This window comes from Caretta caretta, chromosome 8 (genome assembly GCF_965140235.1).
Source record: "Caretta caretta isolate rCarCar2 chromosome 8, rCarCar1.hap1, whole genome shotgun sequence".
Classification (NCBI taxonomy): Eukaryota; Metazoa; Chordata; order Testudines; family Cheloniidae; genus Caretta; species Caretta caretta.
Window position 1 is genome coordinate 61731825 of NC_134213.1, and position 15271 is coordinate 61747095.

The following is a 15271-nucleotide window of genomic DNA, read 5'->3' on the forward strand; positions in this document are numbered from 1 at the left end:
AATATCAAACCACTTTAACAATGCATCGCCATATGTTAGAATACAAACACCTTCCCCTCTCGCTTTGAGATTTAAAACAGTGTTATCATTTCGCTAGCAGAGCTAGTGAAATCAATAAGAGTAATTGCAATGCTAGTTTTCCCATGGTCTGGACTGAGGTCATTGCTGAAATTTTGTTTTTAAAACTCTGGCATTTTAAGTTTTCCCATGCATTTAGTTCTCTTATATGGTTAAGTCACCTCCCAAATCTCTCTCTCCTACTGGTCAAGAAACACCCCCACAAACCTACCGAAGTGTACGTTTAAAGGTTTACAACTAAAACTGTGGAATAAAACATCTCCAGAAATATTATCTCCTGAAATCAAATTGTGAACTTCCTTGTTGCAAGTTTGATGTATATGGTCAAGAAGCCAAGATTTCAAGTTCTATCCTACCCAAAACAGTCACATTACCAAATGATAGGGCTACAAAATACCACCTGAAGAAAGTTTGCCAAAATAAAAATGGGAATATTTATTATCTTTTCTACTAAAGCAATGTAGATCTTTTGAAATTACACATTGGTCTTTGCAAGTGGTTTACAGCTAAATTCATACTTTTCAACTCTGTAAAAAATTAGTCAAAGTTCATAAAAACAAAGACATGGGGGAAGTTGGTGAAGAGTCAGAGACTATAACAACTGTTAATGGCGATGAACAGAGAAAGCCCAACTGTTATTTTAAAATTCTGACATTCTCTGCATCATTAGAAATCCAAGTCCATTAACATGGGATAAGGTGTAAATATTTTCATTAGGAAGAGATTAAAAATATATGGGTACATTATTTGCACATTTTCAGATCTATAACAATGGCGGTTCTACTTCCCAATAAGCTATGAGGAATTGATCAGATACAACCGTTAAATAATGGAAATTTGATCAAGAGACTCTAAACATTACTTAGTAGGTACTACATGCACATGATGCAAGGGGAGGAGATTTATAGACCCGTACATACGATACAAGACAAAACTGTTACAATTGCCAAACGTGCGCTGGACAAATTTAAAGTTTATGGAAAAGTCTTGTAGGCTTGTTTCATGAAAACAAGGTCAGAAGCACATTATTGTATACATTTTTCATCCAAAATTGTCTTCACTTAGCCTCCTGAGCTTTCTTGGCAGTCTGTTTTTCTTTTGCCTAAAAGGTAAAAATAGAGAGCATGTTATACTACGTTGAGAATACTGCCTACTTTTGTCTGCAACTCAAAATATACATGACTGTCCGTTACCTCCTGGAACGGACAGTAAAATATCAATTGTGGTCAAACAAAAGCCACTTTTAAACATAATTTGGATGCTTGTCGAATGCCGTACATGCAGCTACTAAACCTTAGTATCATCTCTGGGCATACGCTTATATAATGGAAAACAGGTTAAAGACCTTTTGAGTCCTTGTGGAAAAATCTGAAAAATCAACACTACTTAAGAACAGTTTAGTCTTAAGTTTCTAAGGAGAGATATCCAACAATAAGATTTTTATTACTCTGGAGATCATCTGCTCATGCTGTTTATTCGTCACCCGACCGTTGACGAGCTCTGAAGCAACAAACATATTTTTACCGATATTTTGCTTCATCATCAAGAAGCACAGGAGGAAGAAAAACACAGAAACTAAGGGTGAGGTTATCTGCAAATAAAATTTCTTGCTCAGTTTTCCACGTGTTAAATGTCTACGTTCCACACAAATGGACGTAACCGTTTTGCAACAAACTTGCAGCCTGGTACATCATTTTCATAACACCATGTTGTAAAATACTGATATGCAAATTTTGTTTTTAGCAATAGAAAATATTGTGTTGAATAGTTATGTGAGAAGATCAGACAGGCAATCATTTCCTTTAGGATGCAAAAAAATCTGTCGTTAGAAAATGAAGAGGGATTTCTATTTTATCTAGTTATTCATCATATCATTTGCTGTGGTAGCTGCACACTAAACTAAGATCAGCAACAGAATTCTGAGGGGTGACTTTCCTCTTGATGTGTATATATGGAGCTCTAAATCAAACTAAAACTTTCTTTAGACACAGATCACACTAATATGCCAAAAAGATACAATCAAGAAATTCTCACTTATCTCAATCATTCAAGTTTGAAGTAGTTTTCACATTAAATCTTACAAGCATCCGGTAACATTTAACTTGATGTCACATTACTTGACCTCTTCCCTTCATATACAGATTTTAAAGACTAAAATGATATTGAGAAAGACTATTCACACCTGTCCATATAGTAACTGTGGTTCTTTGTATAAAGGTGTGCATGCACCTAGTTCTGACTGCTGCTTGCTACTGAACTGGTTTGGCTCTAACTAAAGGACCTGAAGTAAAATTCTGTGTGTCCTGTTACGAATCCTCTAAGTCACCAAGTCTCCCCGGAAGTTCAGTAGTGAGACAAAAACTCATAATATGTAATTTAATACAAAAACCATACAATACTGTTGGTAACACAAGTCTGTTAAATATATAGTTTAATTCAAACCAAGAAAATTCAAAGCTGGCTTAATTTCTCTGGGTCACATTTAAACTATTAACCGTAAGGAAGTTCCTTCACGTTTGCACCTGTACAGAGAGAGAAGTGAGGGCAACTACTTAAAGAGCCTTAAAAGTTTTTCTGTCTATATTTCACATGGTAAAAACATTAGACAAAACACTAGGAAGTGGCAGAGACCAAAATGCCTTCACCTCAAAACAGCTGTCCTAACGTCAACTGGTAAAACAGTGATCTGCCCAAGCAACTGGGCTTCTAAACTCCGTCCCCCCCATGTCCCTCCCCAGCCCCAAAATGTTCAGTTAAATGGAGATGCTTGTTAAGCTAAATAAATCGCTATTTATTTAATGTAAGGATCTAACATCAGGGATACATGTTATATTTACTGCACATGAGACAGATATGCAAGCCAGTAACATGATAAAAACCGCAATTAAGTCAGCTGTTTGAATAACCTATCAGTTTAATGATCTTACAGGGAGACAACTGAAACATTACAGACTTTATTTAAAGCTTAAATCAAAGCATGTTTAACAGTAAATCAAAACTATCAGTGGAAGAAGCATAGAAAGGAAACAGCAAAAGTTAGCAAATCAATAAAGTCAGGAAACAAAAGAAGCAGACATGTACAACGTGATGGCCCTGTGCAGCAATACAGCCACACATGGGTTGCCATCTAGTGTTCACAGATAGATAAAATCAGTTTTACACAGTACAGTAACTCTTCTGTTCCTGAAAAATGTGACTTTAAGTGAAACAATGTTAAGCGAATTCAATTTCCCCATAACAATTAACAGTAAATAGTGGGGGGGTTAGGTTCCAGGGAAATTTTTTTTTTTTGCCAGACAAAAGGCATTATATACATTTTGAACAAGCAATTTAATATAGGTATTAAACAGGCTGGCAGCTCCCTTATCAGCTCCCCTACAACCTCCCCCCAGCGCCTCCCACCCGCCGGCAGACCCCACAGATCAGCGCCTTCCTCCTGCTCCCTCCACCTCCTGCCTGCGGCAGTCTTGTGGCATTCAGGAGGCTGGGGGGAGCAGCAAGGACGTGGCACGCAGCTTCTCCACTCCCTCCCCTGCCTCCGGAAATCAGCTGGTTTGCGGTGTTCAGGAGGCATGCCATGTCCTGCGTGCCAGGTCCTCGCTCCTCTCCCCTCCCTCCTGAACACCACAAACCAGCTGATTGCCGCGGGCAGGAGGCGGGGAGAGCAGGGGGAAAGGCGCTGATGTGCGGGGTCTGCCAGCGAGCGGGAGGCGCTGAGGGTAGGGGGCTGCCAATCATGGACAAAGCAGGCGGCCAAACGACATTACAGTGGAGCACTGCACAACTTTAAATGAGCATGTTCTGTAATGGAGCAGAGTTGTAACATCGAAACAACGTTAAGCGAGCAGACATTAAGTAGGGAGTTTACTGGATAGACTGGGTCCTATAATCTGATAAGACAAAAGATGCACAGACCTTGTGTGTGGATAAGTTTTAGATTTCCCTGCTCCCCTTGGGGAGATAAGTTTTAGGGTTTCTCTACACCCGAGTATATCGTATGTCTCTCAGAGGTGTGAATAAGCCACCCACTAAGCAACGCAAGTTACACCAACCTAAGTGCCAGTGTGGACAGCACTAGGTCATTGCTGCTGATACAGCTACTGCCCTCGGGGAGATGGTTTTATTATGCCAGTGGGAGAGCTTTCTTCCATCAGCTGTGTCTTCACCAGATGCGCTACAGTGACGCAGCTGCACGCATTTCTAGTGTAGACTAGCCCTTAGTAAGATTTCCTCATGCAACTTCAGCCAGCAGTCTGTGATTCTTTTTGCCCTCTACTTCACTAATATAGTCGTTTTTGAAAGCATTAGGGGACTTTGGGTTATCAGGGAAGATACTCTCTGGAGCTTTTGCTCAGCAGAGTGTGCACCCCCATCTTGGTAAGCACGCTGCATCTTAAAAATACAGGGCTTGAGGTGGGGGGGAATCCCCATATACACTTGCCATTTAGCTGCACACAGCAAGTTTAACTAAATAAACCTCTTCCACTTAAGAATTCCAGTTTTAGAAGTGCAGCTACATTTCTGTTCAGGTAGAAAACATACAAAATACATGAATTAATATATCTTGCTTCTTTAAAAAAAGTCCTACAAGAAATGCTCACCTTCTCTACCAGTGGTATTAACTGTTGGTGTTCTGCTAAAGTTTTTAACAATTCCATGATGAAAGGCAGGTAGTTATGTTTTCTTCTAATATTTTCAATCTGAAAATTAATTGCAGACATTAATGGAACTGCTATGTGTCAGACAAAAGGGATCCCTCCCCCCCCCCCATTATAAGAGTTCCCTTAAGGTTACATTCTCTTTTTGAGCCAGTTACCGAGTTCAGATAGTGAGGTGCAGAGCACTTCGGACGAGTCAATGCATTACACGAAGTTTGTATGACATAAATATAAACCCTCCGTAAGACTCATCTGCCATGCCACCTACCAAAAAAACCACACTCAACCTGACAATGATTAGACAGCCAGCATATTGTAGCTCCTCCTTATCATGCTGACAAATACTGTTTAACTGTGCTCCCCATCTCTCATTTTATACTTCAACTATAAGCTCTTTAGAACAGGAAATGTCTTTTTGTTATGTATTTGTACACTCCCTAGCGCAATGGGGCTCTGCTCCAGGACTGGTTCACTTAGACAAAATTGCAATACAAAAAGTAATTAGTAGTATTTATCAATTTTTGACATCACAGAGGAAAGATGCTTTACAGACATAAATCCTCCTAATACATCTCATAGTACCATGTAATATAGCAAAGGCCTGTATCTGCAGAACAGAAACAGAATTTAAGTTCTTAAAGGTGGCAAAGGTTTCAATAAAAAAAATTCTATCTTCAGGGAACTAGTAAAATAAGTTTCTCCAAAAGAAATTAGTGTATCCCGTATACTGTAAATTTTACACTTTAGTAAAAAGCTTTAGGAGTATCTCCCTTGAGGGTGACCTGCATATTTAAAATAATTTATTTTCTATCCTACCCTGCAAGGAGCAGAGAGATATTCATAGATATTAAAGATGGGAAAAATCCTATATGGTTACCTAACTAACTCATTCTCTTTTTTCTCTAAACATACCACAGAATATATTCTGTAGGTATAAAAAACAAACAATGGAGCTAGCTGGCCATCACTTCGGAGAAACTAAAGCAAATAATTTTGAAGTTGCCTATTGGTTGTTTCTTTTATATCCCCTGAAATCACTGGTGACCAGCTCCAAATGTTGATCAAAAAAGGTAGATCTACACTGCAACTTTTTCAAAAAGCACATGGCTGGACTGTGCCAGCTGACTCAGGTTCAAGGGACTGTTTTAGTTGCTGGTGCAGATTTTCAGGCCTGGGCCTAGGCTCTGGTGCCCTCTCACCTTACAAAATACTAGAGACCGGACTGCAGCCCAATCCCAAACATCTGCATCACCAACTAAAACAGTCTGATCTTAAATCTGCTGTGGGTGTCTAACTGCACTGCAGACGTATCTCAAATCTTCCCCATTTTTCATTTCTATGAATACAGTTAAATGCATTCAGATTAATTCCTTATTTAAGATAATGAGTCAGAACCTCAGTTAAACATGCCAATTTCTTCTGCACTTCATTCCATTTATCAAAAACTAGGAGCTGGACTTCAAAAAGCGAAGAATAAAAATATGCTCTGCTACTTTCTAAACAGTGTACAATCTCACAACTGTACCGAATGTAAAGACCAAAAAACCGAAAGCTGTTTCAATGCCATATTCAGGGATCACAGAGATGTTCTGTTACAGAACAGCAAACAGCTAAGTACTTTCATTTTTCTGTCGTTCATTGCCAGTCCAGTACACACATCTGATCAGCTGGGTATCAAATGTTCATTAATTTAAAGCATACCCTTATAACAAAGAAAGGTGGAAAAGTTCATTAGAAATATCAATCTTATAAAAGGAGTTCAGAGGGATGACCAAAAATAAAATTAAATTAAAAAAATCACTATAGCAAAAAGAACAAATTCTGAGAAGTAAAAGAATGCCACAACAGAGCAGAATTATTGGTGACCATAGTTATAAGTTCTTGAGACACATGCAACTGTCTCTTTCCAAGAGTTCTATACTTCACTATTTACAAGAGCTTTTTGATGAACTTTTATATATACACATACTTGAATGGGAGGAGATGGCAGAATAGGGGAGGCTTTAGAGAATATGCATAAGAAAATGTGATTGTTATTATGAATGAGGGAGGCAACCTCACTGAATGAGGGAGGCAACCTAGTGACAGAGGATGTGGAAAAAGCTAATATACTCAATGCTTTTTTTGCCTCTGTCTTCACAAACAAGGTCAGCTCCCAGACTGCTGCGCTATGCAACACAGCATGAAAAGTAGGTGGCCAGCCCTCTGTGGAGAAAGAAGTGGTTTCTGTCTATTTAGAAAAGCTGGACGAGCACAAGTTCATGGGGCCGGATGCGTTGCATCCGAGAGAGCTAAAGAAGTTGGAGGCTGTGATTGTAGAGCCATTGGCCATTATCTTTGAAAACTCATGGTGATCGGGGGAAGTCCCGGACGACTGGAAAAAGGCTAACGTAGTGCCCATCTTTAAAAAAGGGAAGAAGGAGGATCCTGGGAACTACAGGCCAGTCAGCCTCACCTCAGTCCCCGGAAAAATCATGGAGCAGGTCCTCAAGGAATCAATCCTGAAGCACTTACATGAGAGGAAAGTGATCAGGAACAGTCAGCATGGATTCACCAAGGGAAGGTCATGCCTGACTAATCTAGTCGCCTTCTATGATGAGATTGCTGGTTCTGTGGATGAAGGGAAAGCAGTGGATGTATTGTTTCTTGACTTTAGCAAAGCTTTTGACACGGTCTCCCACAGTATTCTTGTCAGCAAGTTAAAGAAGTATGGGCTGGATGAATGCACTATAAGGTGGGTAGAAAGCTGGCTAGATTGTCGGGCTCAACGGGTAGTGATCAATGGCTCCATGTCTAGATGGCAGCCGGTATCAAGTGGAGTGCCCCATGGGTCAGCCCTGGGGCCGGTTTTGTTCAATATCTTCAAAATTATCTGGAGGATGGTGTGGATTGCACTCTCAGCAAATTTACGGATGATACTAAACTAGGAGGAGTGGTAGATATGGTGGCAGGTAGGGATAGGATACAGAGGGACCTAGACAACTTGGAGAATTGGGCCAAAAGAAATCTGATGAGGTTCAACAAGGATAAATGCAGGGTCCTGCAGTTAGGACGGAAGAATCCAATGCACCGCTACAGACTAGGGACCGAATGGCTAGGCAGCAGTTCCGCGGAAAAGGACCTGGGGTGACAGTGAACAAGAAGCCGGATATGAGTCAACAGTGTGCCCTTGTTGCCAAGAAGGCCAATGGCATTTTGGGATGTATAAGTAGGGGCATAGCCAGCAGATCGAGGAACGTGATCGTTCCCCTCTATTCGACATTGGTGAGGCCTCATCTGGAGTAGTGTGTCCAGTTTTGAGCAGGGGGTTGGACTAGATGACCTCCTGAGGTCCCTTTCAACCCTGATATTCTATGAGCCAAATAAAAAGAGTAGATAAAAATATCAGTTTCCCAGGTATCTAGAAAGAAAGGTGTGAGTGAACAAACCAATAACTGAGAAGTATGTTGACGCATATGAATAATGTAGTGCAGTGCCTTGCTAATACCCTTTTAATTCCTCCAGCCCTGATGTGCAGAAGCATGAGATTGGCCTCCTTTCCAGGCCTCACATCAAGCTGGCTCTTCATTACGATCTTCCTGACAGTTTTACTATGAAAATCAAAAAGAAAAACATGTACCTTGTATCTTTTTAGTTTTTGGTTCTCTTCTTCAATTAACATCTGATATTTTGCAACTTCTGACTGAATAGAACTTAACATGTTACCACTCTGGTCTGTATCCATTGGCTCTTCCTTAAAGAAAGTAAAATGAATGCCACAAAGTTAGAATTTTATAAAAAGTCTGGTCTGTACAGTGTTTATACTGCTATTACCTAAATTAAGATTTCAAGTTTTTTAAGAACTGTAGTAGAAATATGCTACACTTATTTGCTAGCAATATGCTACACCTAATTCTATCTTAGTATATTAATACTATCTGCGCATCTTCCATTTAAAAATCAACAACATGAAGTCCATAGCAGATTTCATAGTCTCTGGCATGTCTCCCTTTGTGGAGTAAAAATACTGCCGGCGTTTTTCTTTTCTCCCCCTTCCTTCCCCTTTATGGGGCAGGAATGGAATGGTTAGTTGCAAAATAAATACTAACTAAAAGTTATTTTTTATAACCCTTCTAAGCAAAAAGTGACAGTGGCATGGAACAATTGCATTATTTAAATATCATATCCTACCTCTGAAAGTTGCTGCTGTAGTTCTGCTATCTTTTGCTCATATATCATTTTTCTGTCAGACACAATGGCCATAAGATTAAATCTTATCTCCCCTTCACTGTATCTAAAAGAAGAGAACATAGTTTTCAAAATTACAATCATTTGCACAGCATCTCCAAATCAACAAACAAAAATCCTCTATGGTTTCCTTAATTGTAAGTAAATATATATATTTATATTTCACATTAAAGTTGTGGATATTGTTTCACTCTTATTGTGAAACAAAATCACATCATAGATGACTGCACTGAACTACAAACACTAAATATGGCAATTAGTCCAATAGTACCTTTTAAAGCACCTGCGCCAGAGTTTATTTTCCCCACCTGAGCTTAAATGTTAATCTTTCTGCTTATATAATTTGACAATTAGTTAACTGCTTTTCAAAATATAAAACTTTAGTAACTGTCCTCCATAACTGAGAACACAAAACAAGTTGTGTTTCTAGCCCAGGTTGTTTTGGAGTTGTGATTTGGGGAGGAGGGTTAAGTAGTTAGAAAAAACTGATGGCCGTAGTTTATTTTTAGAAAGCTAACAAGAAAAAAGAATACTACTTTTAACCAAAGAAAGTTAGGAATTGGTTCTTTTGCAGTAAAAAGGTATACATGTATGTTCTTCACAAAAAAAAAAAAAAAAAAAGCACCTGACATTTACTTTTGTATTCGTTTCTCTATGACAGGCCTGACAGCACTGATCCAATCATCTTGATTACAGGCACCTAGATAGGATACATAAAAAAGGTTTTAAAAAAAAAAAAAAGCCAGCTTTTCTGCAAATTCAAGCTCTGGATACTCATTTGCAAAGGCTACTTAGTGGATCTCTTCTCTGGAGAATGACAATACTAAATTGTTCAAAATGGTCTTTTTGAAATACAAAGTTAATCACTGGTTCTTGTTAATACCTTTCAGTACTCTATTGAACAATATTTAGACAGTATTTAGAAAAGCAACAAAGCTGGAGTAGATTTTAAAAGGGGGGGGGTGTTCTAACCTTTACTCTATTATTGGCAAGGGAAAAAAAGGACAAGTCTTTTGGTGAGAGTGTAAAGGTAGAAATTTGGTTTTCCAAATTGGGTGGGTGGGTGAGGGAGGGAGCAAGTATATGAAAATCCTGATTTTTTTTCCTCATCCAGTAATTTCTGCCAGAAATTTAGACTTTGGAAACCTTTATAACGTTAGCATCACCTATTCTTCCATTTTGTTCTCCAAATTTTGGAGGGTTCCTCCCCATGTTTTAAAACAATACTTAGCACTTGCAAGGCATTTGAAGATGTAACAGTAAGGGCTTCTCTAAATGAACATTTAATGTGCATTAACAGTTCCTTGTAGCACTTTGATCTACAGTAACTCCTCGCTTAATGTTGTAGTTATGTTCCTGAAAAATGTGACTTCAAGCTAAACGATGTTAAGCAAATCTAATTTCCCCATAAGAATTAATGTAAATGGGGGGGGGGGGGGGGGGGTTAGAGCGCGCGTGCAGACTCACACACACACAGTATAAGTTTTAAATGAACAATTTAATACTGGTACACAGCGATGATGATTGTGAAGCTTGGTTGAGGTGGCAAAGTCGGAGGGTGGGATATTTCCCAGGGAATGCCTGACTGCTAAATGATGAACTACCAATCAGCTGAACCCTCAAGGGTTAACCCTTTGTTGTTAATGTAGCCTCACACTCTACAAGGCAGCACGAATGGAGGGAGGGGAGATAGCATGGCAGAGAGAGACGCGCATTGCCCCTTTAAGTATGCTGACCCCACTCTAAGTAGACTGCCTTTTTAAGTAGATCACCAAGTTGAGACAGAAGCTGCTGCCAGGAAGCTCCCTCCGTCTTAAGCCCTATAGTGTCCCCCCCACCCCGCTGCTCTATGGAAATGGGGTAAGAGGGGTGCAGGAGCGGGGGGGAGGAGGACACCCTGAAATTAGCTCCCCTCTTCCCCTGCCCCCATTCCCCGCACAGCAAGCAGGAGGCGCCAAGGAGCAGCTCCAAGGCAGAGGGCAGGAGCAGCACATGGCAGTGGGGGGAGGGAAAGCTGAACTGCTGGCAGTTGATAGCCTGCTGGGTGGTTGCTGCACAGGGAACGGGGAGCTGATGGGGGGCTGCTGGTCCACCCTGGTTCCAAGCCCCCACCAGCTAGCTCCAACGGGCTGCTCTTCCTGCAAGCAGTGGACAAAGCAGGGAGCATCGCACAACTTTAAATGAGCACGTTCTCTACTTGATCAGCAACCTAACAACGAAATGACGTTAACTGGGACAACTTTGTGAGGAGTTCCTGTACTCTCCTTTCAAAGAGGACTAGAACAAAGAGACCTACAACTCCCCCTGTAGTTTTATCTGTATTCTTCACTTCCAGTCCTAAACTGTTACACAGCATGCTTTTAAATTCTGTATTTTGCTATAGTAGTGAGTTGAACAGTTACTATATACATACTCCCCATCCTGCAAATGGATTTCATGCCAACAGACCCCTATGTCCACAGAAAGCCTATATACTTCAATGATATGACATGCAGGTCTGACTACATCAGGGCCATTGTCCAGTAGGAAGTTTTTTTTGTTTTTTTTTTTTTTAAAAGGGATCAGAATCTTTCAAAATGAAAGATGCACTATACTGAAACTAAATATTTGACATTTGTCTTAATATTTGAGAAACTGACAGAAATCCACCTTTCGATGATGTATTTACTTTACTAGTTTTTACTTTACCATAATAAATACTACAAGGGACAAATAAAGCATCAATTTAATGCCAAGTAGTGACATTTCTACTCTCATAACATTAGAATTACAAAGATGATTAACATGTTCCCTGGAATATAAAAAAGGAGGTGGAAGGCAACATGAAGAAAGATATGGTAACAAGTATTGTACCAGGTGAAACTGAGTTAGTTTAATACCAAATAATAAGACTTTGCAAATCTTAAAAATTAGAAGAGACATCTGATAGATGATTACATTTTAAGTGGAATGAAAAGATTAGATTTAACTTCTTGACCTAGCATTAACAGGCTCTACTTCTTTGTCCAGTTGATTTTGCCTTGGAACTAAAATATTAAGGGAATGAATAACAGAATTTTAAGATTCTGACATCACAAAAACTAGTTGAAAGGAAAAAACCTGGAAAAAAAAGGGGGGGGATGGACTAATCCAGTTGATCACCCTTTTCAATACACCTAAATAAGTCTAAATAAGTCTCTAAGTGAAAGATCAAAAGTATTAACCAGAACCAGCTGTTATCTCAAAAGAACAATTTGTTTTGGTCACATATGGCCACCAAAAACTGTTGTTAAAAATGCAACAAGGTATAATGTTTAAATTCGCCACAGTGAACTAAACTTACCTAAATCAATTGGTCCTTCCCTTAGTCCATCTAGTTCATATAGCCTTCCATTAACAGGAACATAGCTTACAAAGTGAAATGCATCTTCTTCTTTTGCTGATGACTTTGCATCAAACTCAAACATTTGCTGTCTAAAAGGTAAATAGATACAATGCTGAATGGAAAGAGAAAAGGTTACTGGATTTTGTATGATTCGTAACATGCACAACTTTTGTTACCTGGCAAAACTGTTGTGAACCTGCCGAATCACTTCAGAGTTGCTTAGTGCCAAACCTTTCATCTAAAAACATATATAAAAGATAAAATAAGATAAATAGAACATAAGCCAATTGTTCAAATCAGTGTACATCAAGTACAAAAGTTAGTTGCACTTACCGCAGCATCAAAACTTTGTGAAAATTCTTTAAATTCTGCTAGTGTCTCTCCTAGATGGATATCTTGATGGATACAGTTTAACAGCACACTTACTATGGCTTGAGTAGCACAAGCATTGTTTATTACCTAGAAAGAGGTATGGAAAGTGAGGACAAGTTCATTACAGATGATCACATAAAAAGAATTAAAGTTGGGCCAATTCTTCCTTTATAAACCCTTATTTTCCATAGATTACATGGCTCTGATTTAGGTTACAAAAATGCAGTCTGGAAGCAGTACCTATTTTTTGGTAAACATTTACTCCACCTAGGTAGTAAATCTAGCCTGGACAGCCATAAAAGCTCTGCTGTACAAGACAAACCAAGTGATGCTGGTTGTATGGGTGCAATTGGCAAAACAGACAAAAAGTTCAATTATTCTAAGTAAATATATTAGAAACACCCTGTAATTTGCCCTCTCACTTCCTCTAAAAGAAGAGTTAAAAACAGAGTAAAGAACGCAACAACCTGACAAAGAAAGATGTAGTGATGTCATCAATTGCTAAAGCACAGCAAAGAATCTTTTGCTTACTTTTAAGACGCATGTGTTACTTTTAGTGTATAACCTTATTCTACTAGTGATTCAGGGCTTCATCCTTACTCAGGCAGACTAGCACCTTGCTTGATTTCAATGGTACCACAGGCAGAGTAAGATATTACTCAACACAAAAAAAACTGTCTGAACCGGGCTGTACATATCTCTAGAAAAGCTGTTTCTATTTCCCCCTTAAAAATATAATGATACCATTCAATGAATACTACAATTAGACAAACAGGGAAAAAGATTTAAAAATTTATATTTTGGCAAAGAAGGTATCGCATACGACCTAGAGTTAAGATGGTCCTGTTAAAAAAAAATAAACTTAGTAAATACATTAAGAGTTATTCTCAAATTCAGATCTGTTCTGTATTTAAAAAGTTTTATAAATTTCACTCAAAAGTTTTTGCTGTTCACCTCATTTTATAGAACACATATCTTCCTTCAATCCAAGTTTATTTTTAAAAGCTGAGACTACTCCACAAACTAGTACAACAAAAAATTCAAGCCAGTTAATAATAAGATAGAGTATCAGCCTTAATTCACCTTCCTGAATATTTTTTTGGTAAAATATTCTACCTTTTGAAAAAGTAAATCAAAACCTTAATATTAGTCAGAGCTTTTGTACATTAAGAGAGATACATAGCCTAAAACATGTGTTTTAAGTCTGTCAAGTGATTAAAAAAAATTAATCGCGATTAATCGCGCTGTTAAACAATAGAATACCATGTATTTAAATATTTTTGGATGTTTTCTACATTTTCAAATATATTGATTTCAATTACAACACCGAATACAAAGTGTATAGTTCTCACTTTATATTACAAATATTTGCACTGTAAAAAACAAAAGAAATAGTATTTTTCAATTCTAATACAAGTACTGTAGTGCAACATCTTTATCATGAAAACTGAACTTACAAATACAGAATTATGTACAAAAAAATAACTACATACAAAAATAAAACAAATGTAAAACTTTAGAGCCTACAAGTCCACTCAGTCCTACTTCTTGTTTGCCAGTCACTCAGACAAACAAGTTTGGTTACAATTTGCAGGAGATAATGTTGCCCGCTTCTTGTTTACAATGTCACCTGAAAGTGAGAACAGGAGTTTGCCTGGCAATGTTGTAGTCGGTATCGCAAGATATTTACATGCCAGATGCACTAAAGATGCACATATGTTCCTTCATGCTTCAACCACCATTCCAGAGGTCATGTGTCCATGCTGATGACAGTTTCTGCTCAATAATGATCCAAAGCAGAGCGGACCGAAGACACATGTTCGTTTTCATTATCTGAGTCAGATGCCACCAGAAGGAAGTTGATTTCTGTTTTTGGTGGTTGGGGTTCTATAGTTTCCACATCAGAGTGTAGCTCTTTTAAGACTTCTGAAAGCATGCTCCACACCTCATCCCTCTCAGATTTTGGACAGCACTTCAGATTCTTAAACCTTGGGTTGAGTGCTGTAGCTATTTTTGGAAATCTCACACTATTTTCTTTAAAAAGAAAAGGAGTACTTGTGGCACCTTAGAGACTAACCAATTTATTTGAGCATGAGCTTTCGTGAGCTACAGCTCACTTCATCAGATGTTTACCGTGGAAACTGCAGCAGACTTTATATACACACAGAAATCATGAATCTTTGCGTTTTGTCAAATGAACATGTGCTGGGTCATCATCCGAGACTGCTATAACATGAAATATATGGCAGAATGCAGGTAAAACAGAACAGGAGACCTACAATTCTCCCCCAAGGACTTCAGTCACAAATTTAATTCATGCATTTTTTTTTTTATTTTTAAAAGAGCACCATCAGCATGGAAGCATGTCCTCTGGAATGGTGGCTGCAGCACAAAGGGGCATATGGCACGTAAATACCTGGCAACACTGGCAAGGAAAGTGCCATGCGAACACCTGTTCTCACTTTCAGGTGACATTGTAAATAAGAAGCAAGCAGCATCTCCCGTAAATGTAAACAAACTTGTTTGTCTTAGCGATTCGCTGAACAAGAAGTAGGACTGAGTGGACCAGTAG

At 38.7% G+C, this 15271-nt stretch overlaps 1 protein-coding gene across 2 annotated transcripts in view; it reads right to left on the reverse strand.

Moving 5' to 3' along the window:
• Positions 1-488: 488 nt before the first annotated feature.
• Positions 489-15271, reverse strand: part of UCHL5 (ubiquitin C-terminal hydrolase L5) — a 30930-nt gene continuing 16147 nt past the window's right edge. For both annotated transcript variants that reach the window (XM_048860404.2, XM_048860405.2), the window contains exons 4-11: positions 12661-12786; positions 12504-12565; positions 12286-12416; positions 9600-9663; positions 8907-9009; positions 8356-8469; positions 4680-4778; positions 489-1180 (exon numbers count right to left, since the gene is read on the reverse strand). In XM_048860404.2, the coding sequence (XP_048716361.1) occupies positions 1136-1180; positions 4680-4778; positions 8356-8469; positions 8907-9009; positions 9600-9663; positions 12286-12416; positions 12504-12565; positions 12661-12786 (744 nt within the window). In that variant the 3' untranslated portion in view covers positions 489-1135. The remainder of the gene's footprint in view (positions 1181-4679; positions 4779-8355; positions 8470-8906; positions 9010-9599; positions 9664-12285; positions 12417-12503; positions 12566-12660; positions 12787-15271) is intronic.